Source organism: Vulpes vulpes, chromosome 10 (assembly GCF_048418805.1).
Source record: "Vulpes vulpes isolate BD-2025 chromosome 10, VulVul3, whole genome shotgun sequence".
NCBI classification, from domain to species: domain Eukaryota; kingdom Metazoa; phylum Chordata; class Mammalia; order Carnivora; family Canidae; genus Vulpes; species Vulpes vulpes.
The window spans coordinates 48,774,698-48,799,485 of NC_132789.1; the positions used below are offsets into that span (position 1 = coordinate 48,774,698).

At 44.0% G+C, this 24,788-nt stretch overlaps 1 protein-coding gene and 1 pseudogene across 11 annotated transcripts in view; both read right to left on the reverse strand.

Moving 5' to 3' along the window:
- Positions 1-24,788, reverse strand: part of ELAVL4 (ELAV like RNA binding protein 4) — an 87,613-nt gene that overhangs the window by 16,397 nt on the left and 46,428 nt on the right. For 9 of the 11 annotated variants that reach the window (XM_025991867.2, XM_025991864.2, XM_072724026.1 and 6 more), the window contains one exon: positions 6,520-6,623. In XM_025991867.2, the coding sequence (XP_025847652.1) occupies positions 6,520-6,623 (104 nt within the window). Of the gene's footprint in view, positions 1-1,403; positions 4,240-6,519; positions 6,624-24,788 lie in introns of those variants that run through there. The other 2 variants (XM_072724030.1, XM_025991869.2) reach the window with 2 other exon arrangements.
- LOC112914737 (small ribosomal subunit protein eS12-like) lies at positions 15,557-15,955 on the reverse strand (annotated as a pseudogene).

Below are 24,788 nucleotides of genomic sequence, written 5' to 3' on the forward strand. Positions count from 1 at the left end.
TTTCCCATAGAGAACAGAAGAGCAACCAGCGTGGATGAACCTCTGAGGCCTGCACCATCTTTGCCGTCTTCCCCACTTGCCTCTGGACACCCGTTAGCATGGGACCCAGACACCAAGGGCAGGTAGCCCAGGCTGGATGCCTGGAAGCCCGAATCCACAGTTCTCCTAACAGCCATGGCTAGCTGGCTTCTTGAAGGCAGCTCACATCCTACTGCTGGCTTCTTCCCCACTTGCAGACAGCTAATGCCCCCAAACCCCATTCCACACACTTCTGAAACCACGTGTCCTCTCAGCCTGGATCCGTCTGATTTTCTTTTGTAATCCAGACCCAGGACACTGGGGATGACCTTTAAGATCCTGAAATCACAACAACCTCACTGGGCAGAGAGAGCAGGGATAGACACCTGTCCCTGAGATTACTCACTTGGAGGAAGTCAGCCGGGAACCAGGGAGCAGAGCGAGCGAACAGAAGCTCTCACGTGAGAGAAAGAGCAGCCTGGTACAACTGGGGTACACAGCCCTCCAGTTTCCCCTGCTGTGGCTACGTGCCCTCCCTCTCCTGGCTCCTTAGGGATTCAGTGATCCAGCCTCCCCTGCTGACCTTGGCAGGGGAGAGCTCCCACACTGCTCTGTCTCTAGCTGTAACGGGGGAGGAGAGAAAAATGCCTTTTTATTATTAATAAGATTGGGGGAGGCAGTCTATCATTTCTGGGTGGGGTGATACCCGTCAGCAAAAAAATGATCTGCTAACTGTCCGGGAAGCATTAAGAGCAGTGATAGGAGAAATAATTGCTTATGCCGAGTGCAAAGAAAAGATGCTTCAGCGGAACGAAGACCTTTAGCAAGGCAGGTGGATTGAGGGGGGTAGGGAGGGAGGGAGGGGAGCACAGCACCCTGATGACCCTTGGCAAGTGGAAGAAGCGGGAGGGGCAAACTGAACTGAGCAGAACTCCAGTGCCAGAGACCCCTGGAGGCCCCGTTAGGCTACTAGAACAAAGCGAGTGTGGAGAAATGGCTAAGCAGCCTCCCAGCACGGAGATGCCCGGATACAGGGGCTCAGTCTGTTGTCCTTCCCAGAGAAGGGAGGTTTTCTCCTTCTGAAAAGCCTTCACTCACACCTTCCACTTCTCCAGTCCTTCTCCCTCCGGAGCTGGGCTGCTGCCTTGTGATAAAGCCTCCTTCCTACTCTCACGGCCCCTCTCCTGACTAAGTGCCAACCTCCCTGGGTTCGCTCTGAGTGGCTGAAGCAGCCTTTGTCCCTTCATTCCTGCTCCAGTCCTGAAATCACTCACACCTCCGGTTTGCACAAGAGCTGTACTCTGGGAATGTTTTCTTAAAAAAATCATATTTTTATAATTTGAGTAATAGCTTAATGCAATTATTAGAAAAAGGCAAGACACAACATCATTTGTAAGCCTGTAATGCAATGAGAAAAGGAAGGAAATATATAAAATGGTGTTTACAGTATTGAGTTGGGAATGGCTGATACTGCCTTCATTATATGGTAACCTATTTTCCAAATTATTTATAAATATGCATGCCTTGCTTTTAAAATGAGTAACAAAGCTCCTAAAGAGCTGATGAAAACCAGTGTCTAAGGCTGACAAAACCTAGCACCGTAGCCTGCAAGCTGCTGGTTTCATTCGTCAAACACCCCAAGTGACACACCATTGCCAGATGAGCCTTCTTGGAACTTCCCTTTGACCAGGTCCCTCTCCTGCTCAAACCTCGCACAGCTTCCTACTCCCAGCTCCTCTGCCCCGAAACCGATGGGAACCCCCGCAGCCCGACAGCCCCATCTCATGGCAGTAGAGTTGGCCCTTTGCATGTCTGTGTCCCAAGTGAGACAGGAGCTCCCCATGGAGGCAGAGCAATGACCACTGCTTTACTCATGCTCCTTGAACTCAAGTTAAAATCCAAACTGGTGTCCCACTACCCTGAAAGGCTTAGTTGGAGTGATTCCAAATCCTCATATTCCACTTTGGGTCACTTTTTAATGAAGCTTTTCAGTGTAACTTGAATATCAATACACACTTTCTGTAAAGATATCCCTTTTGAAGGTACTATAGACCATCTCATTTTGTTACTAATTAATGCAACAAAGAGTTGGAATGCTACAGCTGGATTTGATGCAGGGCTTCCTAGTAAGAGGCTGAAATTACAGTGTGGACTCCGAAGCTACTGTTTTAGAGTGCGTGGAGACAGGCGAGAGCCCAGGACGGGGACGGGCATCCAGAATCCACAGCCATTTCACCCACTGCTTCTCAGAGTCTGAAGGGAATCTCCGTTGGAGACAAGTGAGGAAAAAAGCTAATCAAAAATGCATTCTAAAGCCCTAAACGGGGCAAATCATCTCCACTGGGTTCAGAGTTGAAATCCTCAGAAAAGACTCAGTTTCCCAAGTGGAGCACCAGGCTGGTCTGGCAAGCTAGACGTGGAAGCCCATAGTCCATGCCATGCTCGCTGACACACGTGGATGAGAGAATGCCCAGGGCACTGCCCTCTCGGGGTCTCCTAAATCCCAGGACCTAGCACAGAGCCTGGAAAGCAGGGATTCAAGAAGAAACAGCCTCAAGTCAGGTCTATCCGCAGATTGATGGCAAAAGCCTCAAACCATGGGTCTGTTTACTGAGGGACCCGGAGGGACCACACAGTTTGTTTCCTTTTTTTAGCTCCTAAAAATGCCGGAGAGTATAACCTGTGTGTGTGTGTGTGCAGAGCCAACACACACCCACACAATCTTACAGAATGCATGACCTTCCAACACTTATGACCCATTGCCAGAGTTATTTTTGAAACACACTTCCTGTCTCCAAATCTCACTTACCAACTGTGTGATCCTGGGCAAGTCTCCTAACCTCTGTGGGCCGTAGTTTCCTCAACTGTACGAAGGAGTGAGGAGTACTTCTTACCGGGCTTCTTAAGTAGGATTAATGTATGTAAAGCCCCCAGCCCTAGAGCTCCTTCAAGGATTCAATCCTATCAAGCATGTGAAGGGGCTGGAATACTGTTGGACACAGAGTAAAATATTCAATATAAGGTAGCATTACTATTATTAATTATTAGTATAATAAGTAATTATTATCATTTCCTTTTAAGCTCATGCTCACATATTAAGCAGCTCTGCTTGTAGCAGGATCCTTCACAGGACCTTTGGATGCTAACTCAGCTCAGCTGCTGGTCACTTGCGTGCCTTTGCACAAGTCACGTCATCTTTGAGCCTGGCCACTTTCTCCCACTAAACGAGTTATAATCCAAAGAATAATCCATCTGCAGTCACATGTCTGCAAACATGTACTAGATGTTCCTAGGAGATCACTGTAATGCATGCTTCCAAAGAATATGCTTGTTTTTTCCAGATAGGCACATTATCAGCAGTCATCCATGCTACTTGTAGGGGCTTAATTAACGAGTCATGCTCTCTCTCTGCTTTGATGCTGTATCTAGGCTAAGATTGTAATCTCTTTGAGGACAAAGGCCTGGCCTTGCCCTCCAATGCCCTCGGTATTGGCACATAGTCATATTACATCCCCCTTACTAAAGGGGTGATGAAAATCTGTTAACTGGGAACCATCATTTGTGGGCACCTTCCCCTAGCAGCCCAGTAACAAACCATTCACTTCCAATAGGCAAAACAGTGTTTGTGTATCCAAATTTGACTCCAGAAGCTGCAACCTGCTTGTTCACAGGCCAACTATTAAGTTTTGTTTGGCCTGACCACCTATGCTTTAAAATTTTCAAGTTGGTTTCCAACCTTTAAAAATTGAGAGATTAAAAAAATATTTTTTCAATTATTTTATTGAATAATTGGAAGATTTGGCAATAATCCGGGCTTAAACAATCAGCAATAGCTGAAGACGGGCTGCTGTTTTTATTGCTCACCAAAGTCTCCACCACTCCCTCAGGGCTTTCTAGAACTATCCCTGAATTGAGCTGCTAATCATTAATCATCAAAATTTAGGAATTAACTCTTGTTTTGCCTGTAACCACACTGTGCATTACATTTAAAGTGGGGTGTTTTTACACGAAGCAGTCCAGAAAGGTGAGAAGGAGGGACAAACTTGATCACATCTTGCAAACATGTGCTAGATGATTCTGGGGAGATCTCTGTAAAGCATGCTTCCGGGATACTTGTGTTTTCCAGATAGGCAAGTTATCTATTCCTTCATGGGAGTCAGAGCAAAGAGATAAATCTCGTGTCACTTATCAAAGCAAACTGAAGCAGAAGTAAACAGTGGCCTGAAAGGCAGAAAAGCAATTTTAAAAAATTAATAAATTATGAGACTATTAACAGCACATGAAAAGGGTTTGCTTTTTTCCCCCCTCCCCTTTAATATGATTTTTACCTTAAACATTGTGTCCCTTTAGGAAAGGAAAGAAAAGTTAATAAAGGAACCTATCACTCAAACTTAATTTTTAGTATGGCAAATAAACTGCTTTAATGAAAGGGCTGAAATCCCTAGGTTTGCACATTAAATTTTCATTCGTAGTAGAGAATGGAAATTATTGATTCAGTCGTGGCATCATGCATTCTGAATCCTACGGTGCCTCGGAAGCCCATGTTACTGCTGGGTGCAAATGTGTTGGCAGCCTTTTGATGCGGAGTGAGCCCAGGGTGGGTGAGGGGGGTGGCGCAGACTGTCTCCTCACAGAATGAAAATAATCAATGTTCCTTGTCTGTATGGTTCACCTAGACAAAGCACTGCTTCCGACGGCATGATGGATCAGGGGGTGCATTCTGAGAACAGAAAAGCCGGGTCCAATCAGTCTTACAGGAAGCCCAATGGCTTCATGGAATATTTAAAAAAAAAAAAAAGGCAGAATGGATGGCTGATGATTTGATCCTAAACTCTTGGGAAGGTTTGGGTTTCAGGAAAACTGTAGAGGAAAGAAAAGTGCTTTCTCAGTTCAAGGTCAGGGTGTCCATCAAGTGAAGAGTAAATGTCTGACATTCTAATACTGAACTAGATAGCACAGAAAAAATCAATCAAACCCACAAATACAGCTCTCCACCTGGTGTGGCCTCAACAAACAGTCAGGGACGTGAGCCTCCCATCTTCACCTAAAGCATAAAAATAGGTATGTTTTTCCTTTGAAAGAAATTAATCCTCCTGCCTCTCAGAGGACTACCCCATAATTAAACAACTCTTAATTATTTCTCCAGTAGATAACTCATAGGGATTGATTGTAAGATGAGATGGAGGCAGCCTGAGTCAGGCCCATTTTGGGGTCTGTGTGCACCATAGCCCGTATGAGGTCAGGAAAGCAATCATTTTTAGAAATAAAACTAAACTCAATTACAAAAGTAAAGCTGCTTAAAATAAAGGAAGGAAGGAAGACAATCATATAATATATTACAAAAAGAGAAGGTTTTGGTTTTGGTTTTGTTTTGATTACCTCCTAGAGCTAAGGTTATCTTATACCAATAGTCTCCTCTGTCAGTCTGGATGTTGGAAAAGTAGCTCTGTTGAACCCAAAAGTTCTGCTTTTGTGTTTTCATACGCTGAGAGCTGGTGCCATCTATAGATTTCCATTCTGGGAGAGGTTTCTCTTTTGTCCTACTTTGCGTCAGACCTGCTGTCGTGAGGATAAGAGCGCCCAGGAGACACTTCCCTGTGGTTTAATAGGCTATGAAGGATGGGACTCATTAATGGGCTGGCAGCTGCCCCCAAGCGGACTCTGCCTGGAGGGGGCGGGGGAAGTGGGGGAAGAGAGGCTGAGGAGGAAGCTCCATCCAGGAGACCACCACTGGCTGTTGGAGGGGGCCCTCAAAGCAAACAGCACGCTTCCTCAAGGATCCCTACAAGGTGAAGTCTGAACGGGGAGAGTGACAACCCAGGCACAGAAACCTGTCTGGAGGAGCAGGTTCTGGGTGACTGTTTCTCTTTTTCGAATTAAAACAATCCCATCTGAGATATGATCTACAGCCCTGATTATTTTCCAGTTGCTCCAATGCCAGTTTTTCTGTCATTCCTCTACTATGTTCCTATGTAGCCATCCTATTACACCAGGGTTTATTTATAACTGATTTTTTCTTTTCCAGTCTCAGGAGACTAACTGTCCACCTTTAGGTAAAGCCAAACTGTTCAGCCTGGCACACAAGGCCCCTGCCCACCTCCCAACCGAACTTAGGCCATGCTATTCTGTATGCTGTTCCCCACTCATAACGTTTACGTTCATTTCCACAGCTTCCCATGTGTGGTTCCCCCTGTCTAGAACAGCTTCCCTGCCCCAGCTTCTTCCCATGGCTCAGTTCTGGCCATCTCTGCAGACTTGGGCTCACAGGTCTTCTTCGTGGACCCTGACACCCCATCTGCCCTCTGGTCCCTTCCCTCTACTCAGCCTGCATTTCATTCCTTGTAATGATCTGTGTCCCCCACTAAGTGCAGGGGATGATAAATGTCCTTTGCATAAATCAAGGACACCACTTCCAGCTCCCTCATAGTCTGGATTTATTAGAGCAAAGGGATGAAATGTAACCAGTGCTTCCCAATCAGGAACCAGCATATCACTTCTTACCTTTATGGTTTTGGTCTGGAGTCTGAGTCCATTTAAAGTGTTGATGGCTTTCTCTGCATCCTTTGGATCAATATAGTTAACGAATCCATACCCTAAACTCTGTCCTGTGGAAACATTTTTTAAAAGAGAGAGAGAGAGAGAGAGAGAGAGAGCTCAGTATCTTTATAGCAGTAACACTTCCCATTGCAATGAGTCAAAACCCTCCTCTAATACATGGTTCCTTTTTTTTTAATTTTTATTTATTTATGATAGTCACGGAGAGAGAGAGAGGCAGAGACACAGGCAGAGGCAGAAGCAGGCTCCATGCACCGGGAGCCCGACATGGCATTCGATCCCAGGTCTCCAGGATCGTGCCCTGGGCCAAAGGCAGGCGCCAAACCACTGCGCCACCCAGGGATCCCTACATGGTTCCTTTTACATCAGGGTTTACCCCAGGTGGAAAAGTTTCCAGTTTTTCCATCTCTCACTTTGGTCAGCCTGTGAACTCACAGGAGGTGCCCAAGTTGGGAATGTGTAAGTGCCCCTGCACATCGACATATATACACAAGGGTCCACTTAATTGAAAAAAAGTGAGAAGGTAGTGGAAAGAGAGCAGGTGTGGGTTGTTAGATTTGAACTGGAGTCATGGGGCTTTTCCTGTTAGCTGTGTGGCGATGGAGAGAAGTCATTCAAGGTCCCGTTTTTTCCCCCACACGTCTTCTTTGGAGATAACAGCACTTGGCACCGACAGTTTTGAAAGTGTTAATGAGACACTGTGCATAAAATGCCTACCAAGTACATTGCCTAGGATATAGTAGCTGCTCAACGAAAGACCGCTGTGCTATGCCCAGTCCTGTGAAAGTGGGGCGAGCGCCTGAATGCAGTAGCTGCGCCTGCTGCCTCGGTCACATGCCAGCCACGCCCACACTCCGAGGAATGTAGCAGGATCTGAGCAGCAAAGACTGAGATGAGACATTTATAGTGAAGGCATGACCAGAATTTAAAGCAGTTGCTACAAATCACTGGTTGCCCTTATCATCCCCCCCAGCCCAGGAACAATTAAAAAAGGGGGGGGGGTTCTATTGGAAAGAACCGGGGAGCTCCTAACACAAAGGGGAGAGTGCAAACGCATTCTGCAAAGAGGGCTTAGCTCCTTTAGGTGGAGATGGCATCGACTTGTCTGCAAAGAGAGGTAGCAAGTGACAGGGCTCCCCCCTAAGTGAAATAAAAATAATGTGCTTGCGATCGTGCCACTGATTATAAATAGTCCATCAGCTCTGCCATGTGTCATCAGCCAGAAATATCATTAGGGAACTTTACATTTTCTGACATAGCCTTTAAGAAACACAGAGCTTAGGGTGGCTGCAAAACCAGCTTGAACTTCCCCGGCAATGTTATTGATTTGTGGGCGGCAGCAGAGCCCAAGGGGAGGGAAATGACAGGACGTCACATGTCAGGGAAGACTGATTACATAAAGCTCTTTCTGGAGTACCCGGGCCAGGGCTGGGAGACAATACAGCAAAAAGCCTGCCATGTCCTGATGACAGGAGCCCATTTCGGCAGCCAAAAAAATCTTTCCAACAGCTTCTGTTTTGCTGGTAAATGTCTGTGTTTGTGTTGGTTGTAGGAGGGAACCTGGGAAAACAAGTTGGGTTCTGGATCAGAAAATGGGTGACTTTGTTATCCTTCATAGGACGCAAGCAAAGAGAATCATGAGGAATGGCTAAGTGCCCATTTTTGTCCCCAAAATGGAAAACCCGAAATGACAATACTTTCCATTAGAATATTCCTTTGTGTTTGGGAATTACAGGGTTAGAACAGGAAAGACAGAAGCAAACTTTGCCAGATATACCCTTTATAGGCAGAATTAGTAACTGAAGCAGGAGGGGAGAATGTTGAACATACTCCAGCTGCAGGGCCCCTTCTGCATGTGTGTGTGCACGTGCATGCGTGCAGGAGAGTAAATGTGTGTGTGTGAGAGAGAGGTGTGTGTGAATTACAAGACCCTTCTACATGTTCTGAGGAACTTTCGCAAATCCAAAAATATAAGAGACATTAGTTTAAAAATATCATTTATCCTAAATTTGGCTCCACCTCATCAAGCCTCACTAAATTCACCTAATTAAATCCATTTTCATCATTCAAATTTATCAGTTCTATTTTCCTTGTAAATAAGATAGGGCTCAAAAATTGCAGTACCAAAATATTCTTACAATTATTCATTTTAAACAGTCATGCACCAAGTTGAGATGCTTAAAGGGCATTTTTAAAAGCAATAATCTCAATGATAAACCTTAGTTATGAGTTCTAGGAAACAAGTCAGACAATCTATCCAGCTAAATTGAATTTGTATAAAATTAAAATTGAAATATGAAAAAATATAGACAAAACACTCACCACTTAACTGCAAACATTGAACCTAAACCCAAATAGTTCATGATTCATCCTACTGATGGAATGTATATGGAAGAATTTATCATGCCTACCTGGGGTGCACGTTCCCTGGTATTTCTTTCTAATTATTCATCTATTTATGGAAATCTGCAACAAATATAGTGGCTATGATTTCTACAGTCTATATTTTATCTTTGTTTTAGACCCTTGCTTCAGATCCTAGGAAGGTTCTGAAGGTCAAGTCAAACAAGGACTCCTTTTTTTTCTTTAAGATTTATTTATTTATTTGAGAGAGAGAGAGAGAGAGAGCAGGGGGAGGGGCAGAGGGACAGAATCTTCAAGAAGCCTCCCTGCTGAGTGCGGAACCTGATGCAGGGCCTCGAACCCAGGACCCATGAGATCATGGCCTGAGCTGAAATCAAGAGCCGGACGCTCGACCAACTGAGCTACCCAGGCGCCCAGAAAGAAAGGACTCCAGCCCAGCAAGCTGTGTCAGATCCACTCACCTGCCTGTATGAGTCCCACACCCACCATCACCTCAGGTTGGCAGCAATTAGCACAACTGTGCCATCATCATCTGCTCAAGGTTTAGAGACAGATTGCACTTAACATCAGGAATGAGGGTGCTTTTGAGAAAAACTAAAAACCAGATGAACATTGTTTCAGAAAGGAAGGTGGGGTGGAAAGACTGGAGGTCCTCCTTGATGTGAAATAACGAGGTGCAAACTCCAAAACAGAGCACCTCATTGAACAAGAGGGGGACAGAGGTGGAAAGCGCTGCCTGTGAATTGAAAGACAGGAGATAAACTGCGGCCCAAGGAAATGGCCAGTGGTTAGCCTAGTTCAAGAACAGCTTCTGCACGTGCTTCTTGCCAACACAGGAGTCCAGCTAAGTCAAATAAAAAACACTCAATGGAGCTAAGCAATCTCTTTTAAAACACTCTAGAGAGGATTAAATCCCGAGGTAGAAAATATAAAAACCTAAGCCTCATTTCTTTCAAAAAGTATTAGTAGCCAGGGAGAGTAAAATGAGGAAGAGTTTTATGTTTTAACTTGTATGTATGGTGGGCATACATTGGTGATGAGTTTTGGGTTTGCAGTTCTATATTTAAATGCACATAGAAAAATACAGATGAAACACATTCACAAAAAATACCAACACTAGATCCATGGGGACCAAGAGAACCACCATGCTGGGAAGACCCCAGGGGACCCAGTCTGGAGCCTAGAGTGAAGTGTGTGTGTATCCGCATCCCAGAAATAGATAAGGTCCTCTTATTATTCCTTTTCCCCCAAATAACAATAGCTTCCTCCATCAGTGGTAGCAAGATTTGACAATAGAGGTATAGCAACAGTATTTTCAGAACAGAACATTTTTTAAAACTTTATTTTTCTTCTCAATTTATGCGTTTGATAGCAAGTTGATTAAAAAAAACCACTGAGGTTATGTTTATTGATCATCAATAAAAAATAAAATCAATAAAGAAAAGAGGATATTATGAAATGAAGAGTGTCTCCCAAATTCATAAACTATTGTGAGTACCTGTCTCCTTGAAGCTCAGGTGATCCACATCCCTTACATGCGACCACCCCTCATGGTCCTGTCCAGAAGGCATGGATGACAGATCTCTGGTAACCAGGCAGGGCAGGAAATGCATTCTTGGCATTTTGGGGTGGAAACTTAAAATTAGAATGTAGTTTTCAAGGGGGAAACGTTATCTGTAGTGGCGACCTTGCAAGGCATTTCAGGGTAGTTTGGAAAAAGAGGTTCATGTTTTTAACCAGCTTTTCTAAACTCTGAACCTGAATATTTCTGTTTTTATAAATTGCACAAATGCGTGCGTGCACACACACACACACACACACGATGTGTCCTCTCCGTTCTGCTAGGATGATTTGTATACAAACTTCCCCCCGGAAACCAAACACCTCTTCTCGCAAGGACTGGCTTATACAGCATGATTCCTCCAACGCAGGTGCTCAACAGGTAGATGAACGAGCAGATATGCACGTCCGCACCAATCCTCCTTTTCTGGAAGAACACTTTGTTTGGGTGGAAGGAGGGGGACCTGGGGAATTCTTTTTGCTTTTGTGAGAAAGGGAGAGCATGACAAGCTGGCACCAAGGACTGGAAAAGAAAACACCAAGAATGTCTGGGTGGGCTCTCCTCCAGCACAGATCAGGTGCTGCCCACCCTCGGAGTTTCCAAAGTGCCTGGCCGCCCGTTCTGTTGCATCTGGCTCTCACACCAACCCTGTGGGAGACATAATCATCATTTTATAGATGTGGAACTTGAAGATCAGAGGAAATAGTGATTTGCCCTACATTATAGAGCTGGATCTTAGTCTAGATCGGGGGGTTGGCAAACTTATTTCTTTTTTTAAAGATTATTTATTTGACAGGTCCTGGGGGCGGGGGTGGAGAGAGAGACGACACCAGAGAGCACAAGCAGGGTAAATGGCAGAGGAAGAGGGGAAACAGACTCCCCACTGAGCCAGGAACCTGATGTGGGGCTTGATCCAAGGACCCTGGAATCATGACCTGAGCCGAAGGCAGACACTCAACCGACTGAGCCACCCAGGCCCCCTCGCAAACTTTTTTACATACAAGGTGAGATAGTGAGTAGTTTAGGATTGGTGGGTCCTCTGGTCTCTGCCATGACAACTTCGCCATTATAGCATGAAAGCAGCCATACATAGGCTATATGTATTCCAACAAAACACATTTAGAAAAAACAGGCAGTGGGCTCAACCTGGCCTTTGGGCCATAGTTTGCTGACCCTTGGTTTAGATCTTTTGACTCCAAATCCAGTATCCTTTGCCATACTCACAGTTACTCCATTTGAACTGAAATGTCACTGACAACTATTCCAAAGCCCTGAAATACCTCTGATGCTTTTTTGAATCATCTAAGAAAAACGAAATTACCTTTAGTAGTTTGTGCTAAGCATTTTTATTGTATCCAAACTCTAGGAATCACCATCATAGCTGATTATAACCCCTCGTTTTCCCAGTCATTCCAGATAGAAGTTGTTTTCCCTTGTCTTTGGGGTCCTGGGGGTTATGACAGCAGGACCCCAAATGTGACATCCTCATGGTTGATGGCAGCAAGAGAGGCCACCACTTTGCAGGGCTGGCTGGAAGGGACCTCAGCATTTCTGCACTCCAACCTGCACACTTGGCTCTTTCTTTCTTCAAAAATCGTCATTCTCCAGAAACCTAACAGCTACTCCCCTCAAATGTAAAGTCCCCAAGGGGGCAGCCAGATGGGTAGCTGCTGTTGATAAAAACTTCTGAGTTGAGTAAGGAATTTTTTGAATGTTAGAACCCCTAGCTCAGGCTGAAATTCTGTTCTCAAAGCACATGATAAAATCCCCAGTCACTTTAAGATCACCTGCATGGCGGTAATCCACATGCTGGGTTAACTACAGCCAACTCTAAATCCCAGGACTCCCTCCCTGCCAGTCCTGAGATGCCTTTCCCTGTTGTCAGATGCCTCAAAATTGACCTGAACACACCCTAAACAGGATCAGAGAGACATGCAGATGCTACTACTACACACACACACACTCTACATACCTCTGTATGTGTATGTGTGTGTGTGTGTGTGTGTGTGTGTAAACTATACTTACTTGTGTAACTTTGGTTTAGTCACTTAAGGTTTATTAGCCTGTTCCTTTACCTGGAAAAAGAGGGATGATCCCTTATCTTCACAAAGAATCACCGTGAGGATTAACTATGTTAACATGTAGACTAACAGGGTCTATCTCGTGCCAAGCACAGTGCTAAGCTCCCTACTAATGTTTCCTAGTTTAATCATGTGCAAAGTGGGTATCATTGGGCCCATCCTGCAGATAAGGAAAATGGGCTAAGACATGTTAAGTATCCTGCCAAAAGACAACCAGAAAGTAGGGTCCATGGCTAGGATTTGAATAAGCCCAGGTCTGTATGACTTCTCAGCCCATGTTTTTCTCCCCACGGGGTCTGGCCTCTGTGAAAAGGCACAGCAATGTTCAGCATCAAGTAAGCACTCAGGGGGATGCACACACTCTGCACTGGGGAGACCTTTGAGATGCTGGAGCACCCATGGTTCTGCACCCATGGCTCTGTTCCCACCCAGCCCACCTCTGTGGGCTTTACACAATGTTAGGCAGTCTGAGTCCTGGCTTTTCTCCTGCAAGCTCAGGGTCAGTAGAGACAACTAGTCAGATAATTTATTTTCTTTTAGTAGTTCATACAATCGCCTTAAACTAAGTATGGCTTAAAGTCTTGGGAGGATGGCCCCTGTACCAGCATCGTTGGCATCATCTGGGGATTTGATACAGAAATGTAACAATATAAGAAATGCAGCTGCCACTTATTGCTGTGTGGCCTTAGCTAACTAAGTTAAGTTAACCTCCCTACACCTTGGTTTCTGAAAAAGCTACACATTCTAATCCATAGTAACAAGGAAGGGAAGCTCCAATATGAAAGTTCTCAGAACTTCTTTGTATATATTATTTCTTTTCTTCCCCCAATTCTGCATTCCTACTTTGTTCCTTTCTGCTACTGTAATCTCATCTGTAAAATGAACCTAATGTTACTTTTTAGGAAGATTAAAAGTGATAATATATGCAAAGTGCCTGACATTTAATAGATGCTCAATAGATGGTGGATCCTTGTCTTTTTTCTCCCACATCACATTAAATACTGCCTTCTACAATCGTCTATGAGAATGCTATCTCCTCAGTAAGGCCCCCAACCCTCTTAAAGGTAGAGAATGTTTTTGATGCTTTACTCTTATATTGGAGCACACGATATGCAACAGGCACATAAATTCCATACATAACAGGCACCTACAATGAGCTACATACTTGAGTGGGCCCCAAAATGACCAAGAAGTTGTTCCTAACTTCAGGGGACTTAATATGCAGAAGGGAAGATGGATACAAGAATTACTTTTAGGGCAGCCCTGGTGGCTCAGCGGTATAGTGAGCCTACTCCCCTCAACTCCCCTCCAACTCCTGGAGACCCGGGATCGAGTCCCAGGATCGAGTCCCAGGATCGAGTCCCACATCGGGCTCCCTGCATAGAGCCTGCTTCTCCCTCAGCCTATGTCTCTGTCTCTCTCTCTGTGTGTCTCTCATGAATAAATAAATAAAATCTTAAAAAAAAAAGAATTACTTTTAGTTAAGCAAAAATAATAAATATATCAGAGATATTTCTTTTAAAACTATACACAGGAACAACAACAAAAAACTATATACAGGAACGGAGAGGAGATGGAGACTGATTCTGACTTAGCACAGTGCAGAAGGCTTCCTGGAGGTGGGAGAATTTGGGTTCAGAGATGAAGAAACAGTAGAATTTTGGTATGGCTTTCCCATAAAGGGATGATCAGCTTCTAACCTAAGGGCTAAATCCAAGCACGGCATACATTTACCACTCAAGTATTTATTGAGCACCTATTATGTGCCAGACACAGTTCCATTTGCTGAGATTATAGCAGAGAACAAAAATACTTGGTTTCTGCCATCACTGAATCTATATTCTGATTGGGGGTGACAGAGCAAGATGAGAAAGGTAAATAAAATATAAAGTTTGTCAGATGATGGTGAGTTCTTGGGAGGAAATAAAGCACAGAAGGGGGAAGACAGTGTAGGGGATGAGGCTACAACTTTTTAACAGAGTGGTTAAGTAAGACTAAGGTGACATGACAGCAAAGACTTGAGGGAAAAGAGGCAGCCGGTCTGAGGGAAAGGCATCCCAGGCAGAGGAAATCTTACGTGCAAAGGCCCTGGGGCAGAACCATGAGTGGCATGTTGGAGCAATGACACAAGTGAACATGAGGGCAGCACACCACTGTCCTTGATAAATGCATGAAAAGAAGAAAGGAGCAGCCCTGGTTTCTTTAAAATACTTCTACGGTGCTCTTGAATAAGACATGTAGGAAAACAACTCAGCCTCCTCTCCTCCATCTTGCAGATAAAGTGAAGATCTTTCTGAAACCATCTCTTGATGTGACTCTGTTCCTCATTAGACAGGGGGCAACCTGAGGCCAAGATGGTATTTTATTCATCTCCGTACCCCAGCACCTACCAAAGGCTCCAGGACATTGTTGGATAAATGTCTGTTGGGTAAATGGATAAATATCTCTTCACATACATAGTTACATCCTCTTGACCACATTCAATCTCTCATACACTGAACAGAAAGAAACCAGAAAGAGCAGCAAACTCTTTTCCCAGGGCCTTACCATGTTCAGAGGAACCAAACTCATGAGATACACCTGACAGACCTGCAGTCTCTAGTCTGAAGGAGACTTTATTGCTGCTCAAAGCCAATCCTAATATTGGAAAGGCTGTCATGGGAAAGCAGGGAGGGGTAGGCCTGCCGTGTTGTGCTCAAGGGAGAGAACAAAGACCAGGGAGAAGAAAGTTGTAGAGTAGACTTCTGCCTTGATAAAAGGAAGAACTTTCTAGTAGGGATTTATAAGGGTGTGGCTGCCTCGTGAGGTGGTAAGGGCTCCATGACTGGAAGTATGCAAACAGGCCAGGTCAATGTCTTACCAGGGGATGTGGAGTGGTCAGCAAGATGTACTGATGTCTTCTAATGCTATGGTTCAAAGATTCTAAATTATATTTTATTTATTTATTTGAGGAACAAAACCCAGGTTTTTTATTTGTTCATTTCTTGCATAGGAAGTATTCCTTGGTGACATCCTTGGCTTGAGATCCTTTACCACCGTCCTCGACTACCACACAACTGCAACCAACCATTTTACGGGGTTTTCCCTGTCTGTCAGTTTTGCAGAGGCCTACCCATCCCCCTACTTTCTTGCTGCCATCAACCTTAATTTGTTTGATTTGGTGCTCAGCACAAAGGGCTTCCACCAAATTGACATATATAAGCTCAACACAGTTGGACGCAAGCACACAGAGATGGGCTCGGTGCTCGTCTAAGGCTGTGGCAGCTTTGGGAATTCCTTACACCAGGCCATCATGGATGAGGGCAGTCTTCAACACCTCTTGTAAAGCAGTATTAACATCCATTACACCTCCATCAGCAACGCCTTTCTTGGCCATGGCAGTGGGCGACTGGGGGGCGGGGCAGGGAGGGCAAATCTTGAGTGCACCTGAGCCTCTGCCTCTGTGCTACCTGGTGTCAGCAGGGAAAGAGCTAAATTATATTTATTTTAGACCCTATACTCCCAACTTCTTTCAGTTTATCCTGAGTTCTAACTGAGGAAACAAAAAGAATAGAGAATAATTACTAAGCACCTATTACAAGCTAAACACTTTACATATATCATTATTTAAACCTTCAGGCATTTCTATCCCTGTTTTATAGAAGGGGAAACTGAGACCCAGAAAGTAGAAATAAGACACCCAAGTTTATTTGGCCACAGAGTAGCAGCCAGACCTGTCCGATTCCAGAGCCTGTGCACTTGCTGTGTCCTGGTTTCTTGAATATGTGCTCATTTGTATGCTAAACACACCTGCTGGACATGCATAGCACAGTGTGCCTGAGACTTTGAGAGAGCCTGGTTTTCTAGTACTATCTCCAAGTCCTCATTCTTTCCATTTAATTCCAATGTACACCCTCAAAGTATCCCAGTCCCACCTTTTAACTTGGTTGTGCCTGTCAAGCTGGATCTGGTACATCATAGAATGACAGTCTTGGAAAGGACTTTGGTATCAGTCATCTTCAAGTCTGTTCTATAAACTCTAAAACTGAGGACCAAGGAAGAAGCGAGGGGTTCATGGTCTAGTAGGACAGTCAGACCTATGAATCAATGATAGTAGAGTATGGTTCAGTGTTACGACAGTTAGAAGGAGAGAGAGCTTTCTGAGACTAATCCAAAAAGATTGATAGGAGATAGCCAGGCAATAGATGAGAAGGGCATTCCAGCAGGAGGGGACAGCATGAGCATCCATTCCTCGAGGGGACAGACCTACCACTCAGTTTACAGCCATTACTTCCAGGAGGCCGCTGATGGTTGATATCAACCTGAACTGTCAATACCGCTTCCAAGTTGAATCTGCTCAGATGTATATATGACATCTTCCTAGACCTCTGGAGCATATTCAGGAATCATTTAGGCATCTGAAATTTTGAGTGTATCTGCTTTCTGTCAACAACAAACACTATTGAAAGAGATAGACTCAGCCTCCCTTATTTTGAATTCCCAAAGTATTTAAAATTACACTGAACTGGTACTAGGTTATTTCCAGAGGCTACATTCTGGCTTCCTAAGTAGATGTAATTTCCCCAGAAGCTGAGAACTCATCATGTGGCATCAAGATGGCAATGAGCAAAAAGCACTTGTCCCACAGGAGGCATTCAATATAAGCTTGCTGAATGAAATGCAGTTCTTAGTGAACCCTAAAGCCCTTCTGGGCAGGGACATGGATCTTATTAATCTTGTATGACCAATGTCTGGCACATAGTAGGCTTTCAATAAATCTCTGTTGAACAGTTGAATAAGTTAACAAATTCAACAAGTGAATAAATAGGGACAAAAATAGTTATTTGGGGGGCACCTTGAGTGGCTCAGTCAGTTAAGCATCTGACTCGATTTCGGCTCAGGTCACAATCTCAGGGTCATGAGATGGAGTCCTGTGTCAGCTCCCTGCTGAATGTGAAGCCTGCTTGAGATTCTCTCTCTCCTTCTCCCTTTGCCCTACCCTCTCCCCACCCACTGGCTCTCATGCTCTCTCTCTCTCTTTCTCTGAAAAAAGAAAAATAGTTATTTTTTTGAGTGCTTACCATGTGCCAATCACTGTACTGAGTTCTTTGGGGTTTTTTCAGCTTTATTGAGGTACAATTGACAAATAAGATTATAAGATATTAAAAGTATACATTACGATGATTTGATATATGGATACATTTATTTATTTACTTACTCATATTTTTGATGAGAACATTTTTAGCTGACTCCTTTATGTCTTTTATCTCATTTACTCTCTAAAACAATTCTATAAGGTAGGCATTATCACTACCATTTATAATCCAGAAGACTAATGTCCAGAGGCCTCAGATCCCAGGACACAACTCCATCTGGCTCCTAAGTCCATACAGGCTTTTGATAGAGTTTCCTGATTTCAGAGATGGTATCAACCAAATTGTTCAAGTAAATGTGAAACAAAGCTTCTGTTATTGGGGAGAGGCACATGGAAACGCACAGACTATACACAACAATTTCCAGCAGTCCCCAAAGCAGGAAGGACCAGTTACAAAACTACATTATTCCAAAAAGAAAGCCAACCAACAAATTCTCAAAGGAGTTTTTTTTTTTAAGCCTCTTTTGGTTTCTCCTATAAAATAAGTTGCTCCAAATGAGAGATCTTCAAATATATATTTCAATAATAAACCTCAATAACTGACAAAATGAAACTAATCTGAACCCTATTTTTCTTCTGTCTGTTCAGGGAAGAAAGGCGATTCATAAGATAAAAAGCTAGTATCAAGTACTTAGTTTTAAAAAAAAGCTGAAAGGGAAAAAGAGAGAATGTGCCAGGGATAATAGAAACCTCAGTGACAACCACCTCACCCTCAGCATCTATCACACAAAGAGAAGTGTTCAGACTGATGACCCTGGGGCAATAAAAGGTTCTTAATCGAAGCAACATTCAATTAAATTATGCACAGAATATTCTTACAGAAGGGAAAAAATAGTCAAACATTTAAACATATTTTTAACGAGGGTTGAAAGAAAAAAAGGAGGATTTTGGCAAACTCCCAGCTACCCACAGAAATGAACCAGAATTCTTAATTTTTGGTTGGCTTGTTCTCACATAAAACAAAAGGTCTTGATGTCAGACAGACAAGGCTTGCCACCCAGAATGGATGCACACCAACAGGTGATTCCAGAAATGCAGCCGATGTTAGACAACGGTCTAGCAACAAAGGAAAAAGAGGTAGAAAAAGTTATCAGGGTAGTACTAATTACATACACTGTAATTAGCCTTCGGGCAAAATGAGGCTGCCTGTGGGTGAAATGTCTGTGGGTGAAAGGAAGTGCTGTGTTTGACACTAAAGACAAGGCTTCCAAAACTCCCATCACACGCTATTTGTATAAAGCCTGTGTGGAGGCTCCTGATACCATGTCGGGATTTAGATTAAGTGAGATAAATTATGGGAGAGGGCCCAGCACACGGTAGATGCTTCATAAATATTAACTGAATATAAATCTATTAAAACTGCCTCTATCCAAAGTAAAAGAAAATTCATGGCTCTCGATGAAGGAGGTGAGATAAATAACTTGTCTGTGCAGAGAGAAGTCAGGATGTCAAATATGAGCTAGAGAAGGACTTTCTCTGAGAATCTTTGTCAGTGTGTCATTTCTGAAATAAGAGCTTGCGGATCTCTGGCCTTGGACTTACCGCTAAGAGCTGTGTGAAATGCGGCGATGAGTACCCCGTCCCTATCATCAAGGAGTTCACTGATAGTAAAGTACCAGACAGGAAGCTCACAACCATGTTCGGTTCCAACAAATGTTAAAAGAGAAATTCCCCAGATCCATGAAAAAGAAAAGAAACAAGAAAGAATAGCACATTTCCCCTTTTTATCACCATTCAGCTTGCAGGTAAGAAATAAGACAAAATCAAGAAATAAAAACCCAAGAACAAAGGACTCACACAGAAATGGGTCTGCAGAGTAGGAATCAGGGAGGGAAGCGATCTTCTTTAGTTTTTTTTTTTCTTTCTTTTTTTTTTTTACAGCTAAGGGCTTCTCAGGGAATGGCTATACCGTGCAAGTGTGACCAGCCTCATTACACTGAGTCAAGTAAGTACCTGGGAGAGGTGAAAATGAAGGAATGCCCGGAAATGTGTGTGAGAATCACAAAATGTAAACACCTTCTATGGTTCAGCTCTTTTGGGCAATGGAAAATGAAATGTCACTCTGACAGAGAACCAAATGAACCCATGATTTAAATAGTGCCCAGGACGTGCTCAGTACTCGGTGACTTTCAACAAAAATGCCTAATATGTGATGGGGCTGTGTTGGTGCTGAAGAGATGGATCCATCTGGCACCATATTCAGTTTCTCTCGGGGAGCTAGCAAGACTTTTCTAGGACACCAAGGCCTCCACTTGCCCACCCAAATGCAAAAGAGGACCTCACCTCTTTCTTAACAAAAGAAATGAGGTCATCAGGTAGGAACTGCCCCAAACTGCCTCGTTCCCTTCTACTTGCAAATTTATCCCTAATGGAGCTCCATCCCTCTCTCTTAGCTTAGAACCATAGTTCATAAAATGCTGGAGGAAAAAAGGTTCTGAGGAGATGGTTACATATTATATCTTCCTTTTAAGATTTATAATGCACATTAGCACAGACTCAAAGAAGTAGTGATAAAAAGAAACCTCTTTTTAACTTGGTTCACTTCCGTTTCCCAAACTCATTTGGTCACAAAACCTCTTTTAAAAAAAAACATATTACCTATTAAACTTCTTTTGGAAAGACTTTTAGATGAGATTCCCAAATGAACATTCCTATTTGAAACAGGACCGAATACTGCCTCAGGATATAATTACCCTGAACTGGGGGGTCTGGGCCTGTGCTCTGAGCTAGAGTTCCTGAGATACCAGAGGGGCCCACAGAAAAAAGGAAACCAAGCCAGAGAACTTCTAAGGTCTCTTTTCACTGTAACAACCTATGATTCTGTTCCTCAGAAGACATCACAGAGACTTGCTTCTGGGATAATCTACACAGGATGGAGATGCATGATGGGGAGGGGGTCAGACGTTTTGAAGACATATTTTCATGTTGGTACAAGTCGTACCAGGTCTGATTTCTAGCTTACTATGTGTCAGTGGTCAGCATGCAATCACTCAAGGAGTTTCACTCAGAGAACCAAAGACCCAAAGGAAAAACGAAATACAATTGTGTGTGGGTGTATGGACTCCCAAGCAGGAGCACACATGTATACGTGCACACACAAACACCTGCACATTATCTATGCTTAACTGACTAGGCTCATGACCCTGGGAGCCAATATAGTATTGCAGATGAAAATAGAGCCAAACAAACTTGGGTTCAATTTTGCTCTGACATTTAGAATTTGTATGACCTTGGACAAGTTATGTAACTTTTCTGAGCTTGTTTCCTCACCTGAAAATAGGGCTAATAATACCTACACCTCACAGAACTGCTGTAAGAATTATGTTACTGTACACCAGGTGCTGTTTTTGAGTGTTTTATATGTACTGATGCTCGCAATAATCCTATCAATATCCCTATTTTACAAATGAGAAAACTGAGGCACAGAGAGGGTAAAATTTGTCTGTCAAACAGCTAGTGACTAGTAAGGTGGGGATACTAAGGCAAGCAGTCAAGCTCTCCATTACCAGGCTACGCTGCCCAGCACAGTTCCAGATTATAGTAGGTCCATGATATCCCCTGGGAAGACACACACACACACACACACACACACACACACACATACACAAAAACCCCACACCTCCTCTTCCTCTCTGGGATTTAAAATGTGCTGTTTTTGTCATTAGTTTATTACACAGGCAGTTCAAGTGGGCAGCATGCAGACACCAGCTTCCCAAACACGAGGATCCTATGTGGCTGCTCAGGGAACAGAAGAACAAATTCAGCACTGAGAAATGTTAGTTCATTCTGAATGATGACTCACAACCACTATTTTCACAAACAGCCTGCTAATTAAACTTTCTTATGAACCCTGCTAACCAATTTTTCCAATGCATGGAGGAAAAATCATTCATTATAGACCGGAATCCAAAATCTAATATTAACAGCACAAGTAGGATCTGTGGCATTGTAATTTGATCAGCTTGAGCATTAATAACAGTTAGACACTGATGTCTGAGAGAGTTAATCAGCTTTTGTTGAGATGTACGTAGATAACTGAACAAAACATCTGGAAGGCAGACTAGAAAGCAAAACTAGCTTATCGCAAGGGGTTTAGTATTTGCTTTACCCTCATAAATCCCCTGCTTACAAGGTCCTATCTTCTAGGTGACCACAGTAATATCCTGAATTGGTATAACACTTTAAAAACTTACCAACATATTAGCAGCTCATCTCACGTTGAGACACAGTAAGGTGGAAAGAGCCAGTGTTATTATCCCCGTTTTATGTACAACAATCTGAGGCACAGAATGGTTTGATCCACTGAAAGTCCCATAGCTAGAATGAGAATTTGGTGGGTCCTTCCATTTTATCACATTGCCACTCATAAAGGTGGCCTGATTTTAAAAACAATCTCAGAAATCATCCTGGCATTTCTGAATATTGAACTAAAGGCTTTCATTTACAATCTTCCAGAACCACTAAAACGGCTGTTCATTGTTACTGTAGCTATTTCTGAGGTTTACTGGAATACATCCTACACAGCCACATGCAAGATTCAGGATGAAACAGCAAGAATGCGAGGAGCCCTCTCTGTGAAGGGCCCTTGTTCCAACTGGCAGCAGCATGTGGTCAGACAGACATGGGTACACAGACAGTTTGGTCAGTCACTTCAAACAATGTGAGCTTTGGTTTCCTCATCTAAAGAATGGGGCTGCTATTACCTCTTGGGGTTGTGGTCAGGATTAACTGAGATAACAACCACAGAGCAACTGGCATCCAGCGGCGCTTAATAAATGTAAGGTGCCATTCCACTCTCCGGCCTTCTCCTCTGGCATCTCTTACTTCCTACTCGGAGTTACGTAACTGAGGACTGAACCAGGGACAGACAGATACCAGCTTGTCCTTTCCTCTCTCTTTATCCATCTGTTGGCCCAGGGGTAGGACACTTGGTGAGAAAGAAGAGGGAAGCATTTAGGAGACAGAAGGGGCCCCTCCCATTTACAGGTTGCTTCAGCTTACAGGTGCCTCCACGTGTGTCAGCTGGTTTGGATGGTAAGTACCACGCAAAGACAGTAAGGTAAGGATCTATCCTACTGTGTGTTGAGAAGATGGAGGTCCGTGGGGATAAAGTGCCTAATGCAAGGCCGGGCGCACACCTGTCACGCGTGTGTGTGAGAGGAGCTGGGGGATGGTGCGGGACTCTCCTGGATGTTGGTCTCACTGCACCGTGCCTGGAATTCCTGACAAAGAAGCGTCTGGGCTGTGTGTGTGTGTGTGCATGTGTGTGTGTGTGTGTGTGTGTGTGTGTATCAGGGAGTGTGGAGCACTGGATGGAGTGCTCTATTTCTTTTGGACTTAGAGTGGGGTCTGTCTCCTTGTGGGCTCCGCTGCCTGGCAAGGGGCACCGAGAAGAGGAAAGGTGGCTGAGGACCAGTTCCAGTTTGCAGGATCGGGAGCAAGAAGTGAGAGTCACCTTTGATTTTCCTGTTTGCCGTCCAGTTCAGAGTTCCGGGCAGCGGAGAACCCACCAGAAGTCATTGCAGGAACCCTTCCCAGGGAGATGGAAGCAGAGGACTGAAGTGCCTACGTGTCCTGCGCCAGGGTGTGAGGGGCCGGGGGAGACTGAAGCTGGGATACCTCAGTTCAGGGCAGCAAGTGAGGAAGCCCAATTCAGAACACCCCCTTTGGCACATTATTTACAAAAACAATGAACTCAGGTACTCCACTCAGGCAGCTTCTCTCTGGCACTGCCTGCTCTGGCCAGAAAACAAACAAACAAAAAAAACATGTCAATCAATCCAACATGGTTCAGGCAAGAAAGATGAGGAAAGGAAAACTCTTTGTATGTGATTCCAGGCTCCCTATGCCACCCTGTATCATAGCTGGGAAGCGTCTCCGTGGAGATCTGCGGGCTAATGTGAGCGTGGGGGCAGGGAGGGGGCCGGGGCTGGGGTCCTGCTTACCACTTGAGAATGGGATCAAGGTCACCATCTATTTTCCCTTGATGTAAAGAAAACTTGGGCTAGGTGGTTTGTTACTTCTCGGACAACTCACCTAGCCACACTGAACTTACTTTTTCCTTCTCGTTCTCCTTTTACCATTTCTTCTACACACAATTTGGTCTACCTGGCTTTTTAAAAAATCCATGGCTATTTTAATTCTATCTCTTTTCCGTACTATCTTACAAAGCCAATTCAAATCCATTTTTAATCAAATGGCATGCAAATAAATAAAAAGAAAAAGAGGAGTCGGGACAGGCGACGAGCAAAGAGAAGAAGGAGCAAGGAAAATAAGAAGCCAAGTGCTCCTGACTGCAGTCTTCCTTGGCTGCACTGGCCTCATTTGCAGTGAGTACAGACATTGTCTATATTGGTGATTTCAACAGGGTCAGAGGAAGTACTAAAAGTAAAAGCCTTTGAAAACAAACAAAAATGGCAAATATTGGGGATGATTAAGTATACATTTTAAGCCATACCACCAGTAAAATGGTTTAATCTGATTCAAGATGTTTGTGATGGGAAATTCCATTAGCAGCCTTAGGAATTAGAGTAATTACCCTAACTAGCTGTATCCACTTAATGCTGATGGGACCTCACGTATCACCAGACATCCAACTACAAAACAAGGGCCAAGCAGAAAACCAGACTTACAAGTCAGCAAGAAATTGAAGGAGGTGAAAAGAGAGTCGCTGAGAGAACACGTAACTGACCTCAGCAAGATAAACAATGATTCTCAAGGCTTAGACGCCACGGGGAGTCTGCAAATTGTCCACCTCCTTCCGCGTTAGGTCGGGTTATTTATTAGTAAAGTAGAAAAACACAGACTTTGGAGTCTGACAAACTTGGGTTCAAATCTCAGCCCCACTGCTTATTAGCTGTGACCTTGGATAACTTATTTAACCTTTCTGGGCTTCAGTTATTTTATCAACACAAAGGGGGCACTAACACTCACTCACAGAATAGTCCTGACTGTTCCACTCACTGTCCCTTGGAGAGGTGTCTGAAACTTGGCTCAGCTGCTGCCTCTTTAGCGACTGGTCTCCCCCAACCTGCTCTCTACCAAGATCCCAGCTCACTCCTATTTGATACTTGTT